The sequence below is a fragment of the Akebia trifoliata genome, chromosome 11, assembly GCF_017979445.1.
Source record: "Akebia trifoliata isolate Shusen 1 chromosome 11, ASM1797944v1, whole genome shotgun sequence".
Classification (NCBI taxonomy): domain Eukaryota; kingdom Viridiplantae; phylum Streptophyta; class Magnoliopsida; order Ranunculales; family Lardizabalaceae; genus Akebia; species Akebia trifoliata.
This window is the reverse complement of record NC_141385.1, coordinates 9,502,447-9,509,150: the sequence shown is the minus strand read 5'-3', so window position 1 is coordinate 9,509,150 and position 6,704 is coordinate 9,502,447. Positions and strand designations below refer to the sequence as shown.

The 6,704-nt window shown below is 31.8% G+C and overlaps 1 protein-coding gene across 1 annotated transcript; it reads left to right on the top strand.

Annotated features, from left to right (window-relative positions):
• The first annotated feature begins 1,302 nt into the window (after positions 1–1,302).
• LOC147390816 (alcohol dehydrogenase-like 4) lies at positions 1,303–6,704 on the top strand. The gene is made up of 10 exons (XM_086460097.1): positions 1,303–1,422; positions 1,538–1,674; positions 2,386–2,435; positions 2,522–2,850; positions 3,344–3,426; positions 3,512–3,587; positions 3,886–3,947; positions 4,814–4,909; positions 6,027–6,188; positions 6,458–6,704. Exons 1-10 carry the CDS (start codon positions 1,344–1,346, stop codon positions 6,566–6,568), a joined length of 1,185 nt encoding a protein of 394 aa, XP_086316223.1. The 5' UTR covers positions 1,303–1,343; the 3' UTR covers positions 6,569–6,704.

Below are 6,704 nucleotides of genomic sequence, written 5' to 3'. Positions count from 1 at the left end.
AAAAATCTAAAATACCGATTCTTGATCGCTTACACGTTTGAAAGATCAACCTGATTTACATTTTTCAATTTCAAACTCACCTGTTGAAATTTCCTACTTTTAGGGATAATTTTGTTATTTGAGGTCTTTGTCAAAAATCAATTGGTCAAGACAGGCACCTCAAAGTTGCATAACCCAATGGGAGCTTCAACAACCATATTAATGAGGAAAACTCTTGGAAGGAACATCACCCTACATAACACGTGCCCCTCAAATTTAATTCTATCCAACTTCAGTGACATGGAAAAGCACACGATACTGATGATCTAAATACAAGAAAATTTAATTATTAAATTTCATTTGCTCACAAAAAAATTAATCTAGGATTTTACATAATCCTGATTAACCAATCGTAAACCTCTAATGTGTTTAGTTTTGTAAATTTAGAATTCTCTCCATATGCATGGTTTTGCGTGATTGATTGAGCATGTTCTGTGAAATCTCGGATTTTCTTTTTCATTAAAATAAATTTCATGTTTTAGTGAAAATTTCAGATGTCATTATTTGTTCAAATTCAATATAGACTTTTTTATTGATTAAAAAAAAAAAAAAAAAAACATCTAAATACACTTATCTTCAATATCTAATTAAAAATCTTTGATTTTTCTCTCAAAACTTATAACCTTTAAGTTAGCTCTCAACTTGTAATGATATATAATTATTAATTTATTTAATCCTTCATTTTCAATGTAAATATAAATCTTTTTTTTTTTTAAATGATTGTTTTTTATCTAAAAATCTTATCTTATTCTTAAGCTTTTTGAAGAGTTGTGATACTATGACGCCCGCATCTGACAAACACCCCCATATCCCATCATAGAATCGTAAATCATTTGCTTTAGAATACGCAAATTTATAATTCTTCTTCTTGTGTATCCCGAAGCATTTGATGTCCGATTTTGTGACGGGGTGTTATATTATCATGGTTCCATTTTAAAGGTTGAAGGAAATAGAATCTTAAGAATTTTTGGTTTTTTTTTTTTTCTTAAGATGAGGGCATTTAAGTCATTTACACGGGTGGCATATCTAACTCTTTCATTAACTCCTCTTGTAACCTCAATCGCGTTGACGTAGTTCGTCAAACGTACAGCTGGTAAAGTAGGAGAAACTCTCCAGGTTTCCTAGAGATCAGTAATGTGTGCCTACTTCCTAGGATGACTTTATGGAATCCCAAGGAGTATCTTCCCATCGTTTTGACAGGATAGCGTTTATGTAACTAGCCCTTCCACCCACATTTACTATAAATAGACCTCTAAGTTCATGTACAAGAGCAACCAATCATAAACAGATCAAGAGAGAGAGAGATGGGTAGCTTGTGTGATGAATCTGTTAATGGCTTCTTCAATCCAAATGAGACAAGAGGGAAGGTCATCAGTTGTAATGGTAAGATCTCTCTCTCTCTCTCTCACACACACACACACACATAACCTTATAGATAAGGAAAGAAAATAAAATAAAAATCTTTAATTTAATTTGTTTTGTTATTGTTGTGGTGAAGCTGCTGTTGTATGGGGTCCTAAAGAACCATTTGTTATAGAAGAAGTGCAAGTTGATCCACCTCAGAAGATGGAGGTTCGAATTAAGATCCTTTACACTTCAATCTGTCACACAGATCTCAGTGCTTGGAAAGGAGAGGTAAGACACATTAATTCATAGCAATATAGGTACCGTTTGGAACTCTTTTTAATTTTTACCACTTAAAAGTGCTTTTGGAACTTAAATTAAAGTCAAATTCTTTCATTTTAGACCCACTTTTGGCTTCCAACAAACACAAAAACGCTTTTCTCAATATGCGGCCAAATGCCCAAATCCCAAATGGAGAGAAAATTGCAGGAGAACATTGAGTTTTTTTTTTTTTTTAAAGCAAATTGGGATTCCCAAATCTCTTGTTTTTGTTCCCTTATTTTCACAAAAAATGCCAAAATTACCTTCCAAATTAACTCCTATCTTTTTCTCTTTTCATTCTCTTCTTTTTTTGTCCCATATTTTTATAAAAAAGACACAAAGATTACTATCCTCAACTATTGTATTCTCATCTTTATTTCCTCTCTTTTAAGAAAAAATACAAAATATCTTCATCTCTAATGTCTTATTTAAGTGACATTATGGTCATTTTAACACAAAAAAATCATTTATTATTATTATTATTATTATTAAACGTGATCATTCCTCCTTCTAAATACTAAAAAAAAAAAGGACCATGACTACCAACTAATCAATTACCATAAGTCAATTTGATTAAAGCGCTTCTTTAAAAAAAAAAAAAACAAGTCCATAATCAAGGACCCATTTGAATTTTAAAATGCATGTCTAAAACTCATGATCATTGTTTGTGTTGTTTTGTAGAATGAGAGCCAACGAGCTTATCCTCGAATTCTAGGCCACGAAGCTTCCGGGTATTAATTATATCTATTTCTATCTCATTTTCATATCCAATCTTTTTCGAAGAACGTCGATGATGAAACAATTTTCTGTCTATCAGGATCATCGAGAGCGTTGGTGAAGGTGTTATTGACATGAAAGAAGGTGATCATGTTTTTCCAATTTTTAATGGGGAGTGTGGAGATTGCAAACATTGTAAGTCAGAGAAGACTAATCTCTGTGAGAAGTTTCGAGTAAATCCGATGAAAACCGTCATGTTTAACGATGGAAAATCGAGGTTTTCTACTAAAGATGGCAAACCCATCTACCATTTCCTTAACACGTCAACTTTCAGCGAGTACACGGTTCTTGACACGGCATGTGTTGTAAAGATAGATCCAAAGGCACAACTAAAGAAGATGACTTTGCTAAGCTGTGGCCTTTCTACAGGTATAATTATTAATTATTATATAATAAATAAGAAATCCATTTTATCTCAACCGTTCATCTTTTCTGGGGTTTAGTCCAAAATTTAGATTGATTGCATGGATTATAGTTTATTAAATAAGTTCAGATCTAGAGAGAAAAAGCTGGGTGATTGTTGGTTGCTTAAGAGAGAGAGAGAGAGAGAGAAATTAAACGTCAAACGGATGACCCACCAGTCAAAAAGGTTAGATGAATGACTTGGTGGGTCGCACGTGAAGTATGCGGTCAATCAAAAAGGTTATATTTTTATTTTTAGGAAAAAACAATAATTTTTCTAGAGAATTTTTCACCTTTTTTTTTTTTTTTTTTTGAGAAATCTTACATTTTCCTTGGAAGATACCGTACTATATAACCTGTATTTGAAAGTATTGCGTCAAACCTTGTTTGAGGTTAGAAAATTTTAGCTTTAATTATGTTTTTAAATATTAATTAACACTATTGATTTTGATTATTCAAGGACTAGGAGCTGCATGGAACACAGCAAATGTTCAACCTGGGTCGAGCCTAGCAATATTTGGGCTAGGTGCCGTCGGGCTCGCTGTAAGTCCAAACTCTCGACGTTGTTTTTTTATTTTTAATTTTTAATTTTTCTTCTTATTAAGATTTATTTTGACATGTGACTTAGGTTGCTGAAGGAGCTCGATTAAGAGGAGCATCTCGAATAATTGGAATTGATATCAATTCGGATAAGTTCATCAAAGGTATTTCGAAGAAAAATGGATGATTTACTCAATTTCTCTCTAAATCATATAAAAAAATTGATCAATAAATGATTATCCTTAAAAATATATATATAATTTTCATGTTTATGATTATGTTTTTTTTTTCTAGAATTTATTTTCCTATGCAAAGATATTTTCCACCTTGGGCAAGAAAATATTTTCTCATCCCACCCCCGAGGGAAAGTCATTAAAAAATCAACTCTTTTTGACATTTTCTAGGTGCAATCGAATGGTGGAATTTATTTATTTTTATTTTTGTTATCTTTTATTAATTTAGGACAAGCAATGGGAATCACTGACTTCATCAACCCTAAGGATCTCGACAAACCTGTATATGAGGTAAGGGAAAATTCAAGCAACTTGATTATCTTTAAATCTTATATATATAATTTCACTATTTATTTACGGTTTTGTAATTTTTAAGAATAACGCTGAAGTGACCTCAAGCTGGAATCTCATATCGCACTTCTTGACGTGAAAGTGTACAGGAACCATAGATTTTTCGTCGAGATATGAGTGAAAAGCATCCATGGTTCCTATCCACTTTCAAATCAAGAAGTGCGATATGAGGTTCCAGCTTGAGATAACACCAGCATAACTCAATTTTTAAATGTTACATACACCTTGTGTTCTATCTTGAGAGACCAACATGAAATAATTAAAATGCCTTCATATTCAAACTTTTCCAAAAAACCCTTGATTTTTTTCCCTTGAAATCCATCGTCGTCAACTTTTATGGTTAAAAATGTCATATTCGTCTTCAATCCAAAGGTAATATCTCCTTCAACCTTCAATCTTCAAATCTCAAGAACAAAATAGGATTTTGTGAGAGATTAAAGACAATACGTTTTAAGGAAGAAAAAAAAATTAAGAGTTTCTAGAAAGAGATTAAAGATGATAAGCTTTTAAGAGGTTCAATAGGTTTAAAATATATATATCTTAGAGATTGAAGATGATGGTGTTTTTTTGGTCATTATTTGTTAGTCTCTCATAAAGGCCAATCATTTTGAAAATACAAGGTGATATCTCTAATTTCCCAAATAAACCTTGAGGCACACCTCCAAATTATTCTATTCTAGAGGGTCTATCGTTGTATTTTATTTCTTTTACCAAATTGAAAAAACCTAAAAAGCTGAGGTCTTTTTAGAATGGTGTGTAATTATAGTATATTGGAGTGTGAAAATAATTTGGGTTTACTTGTGCAGAAAATAGGGGAAATTACTGGAGGAGGAGTAGATTACAGCTTTGAGTGTGCAGGGAACTTAGATGTTCTTCGTCAAGCTTTCTTGTCCACTCATGATGTAAGTCTATTGACTTATATATAGCACTCTTTTGTCTCAATTTTAAATTTTTTATTTATTTTATCAAATATTTTTTTGTTCATCATTCTTTGAGGGTGTTTTTGATAGAAAATACTTATTTTCAAGGTACTTTTAATAGGAAAACAAAGTTTGGAGGTGTATCTAATGCATCTTAACCTGTGCCCTAAGGGCACATGATAACAAAATCCTTGTTAATTAGTTTGCAAATTACTATAAACTTTCCAAAAATAAATTGTCGTTTTCTTCAAATATTACCTTTTTTTTTTTTAATTTCTGATGGTTATTAGTATTTTTTTTTTTTTTTTTGAGTGTGGACCATGGGCATATTCTCTTCTAGACCATTTCTGAAAAAAGGGGCATTTAATATCTTAGGTCAAAATCCATTTATTGTGATCTGACACACAATCTCTATCACAATTTGGTCCCACTTACATACACAGTCTGATTGGTGATTTTGAATTTTTTCTTTTGATAGGCATTCTCCGTCCATTACGGGAAAAAAAAAATTGCTTAAATCCAATTATTAGAAATCCACAAATGAGTCTATTTTTATTCGTCATGGTTTTAAATCTCGTAAGAGACCAAGATGACTTGAACAAGTCATCCTATCTATTATGAATTATGTGATAAAGATTAGGATTCATGGTTTTAAATCTCAAACGAGAGCAAGATGGCTTGGATGGGTCATCTCATTTACCATGAAATGGATTCTAAGATTCATGATTTTAAATTCTTGACCAAGTTGATGTGAACCAGTCATCCCATTTGTTGCAAATCGTGTACTTGAGACTAAATAGTCATGATTTTAAATCTCGGCCAAGACCCATATGACTTGAACAAATCCCATCTTATTGTCAAGTGGCCACCTCAACGATTCATCCAAAATCCAAGTCCTTTCATATTAAAATTTTCAAATTTTGATCATTTTTTTATTATTTAATTTTCATGTTTTCTAGATACAAATACAATTGATATTTAAAATATAAGATTTTGTGATGAGTATGATACAAGAAAAAGTGGATTTTAAAATCATGGTTTGTGTTAAATTGCAAATTTGGGAGTTTTAACATTTGAATTATTATTATTGGGACAACAGGGATGGGGGTTGACGGTAATATTGGGAATTCATCCATCACCGAAGATGATCCCTTTCCATCCAATGGAGTTCTTCAACAGTCGTCGACTAGTTGGATCAACGTTTGGTGACTTCAAAGGAAAATCTCAATTACCTCATTTCGTGAAAGTTTGCATGCATGGGGTTAGTAGCTCTACTTTTGTTCTTCATCTAATATTTCAATATTTCTCTCTAGGGCTGTCAAATGGTTCAAATCAGACTCAAAATACGATTCATTCCAAAATCCAATTGGTTTAAAAACCCGATTTGGTAATTTATCAGATTGGTCGGAGCTTAAAATTTCAAATCCAATTGGGCTAAGATTGGATCTAAATCGAATGAATTTCTTATCAGATCAGTACCAATCTTATCTAACATTTATATATTGTTTTGTTATTGATGGATGATTTCAGGAGGTGAATTTGGATGGATTTATAACTCATGAGCTTCCTTTCTCGAAGATAAATGAAGCATTTAAGTTGCTTATTAATGGGGAATCGTTGAGATGTATTCTACATCTTTGAATTTAGTTTTATTTTTTGATGTATATTGGTGAGGGGTGGCCCATGGAGGCATGGTATTAGCTGTTTATATTCAGTATTTATGTTAATGTTTGGGTGTTATCAACTTGATAAATAATATGTATACATCTTCGATTCA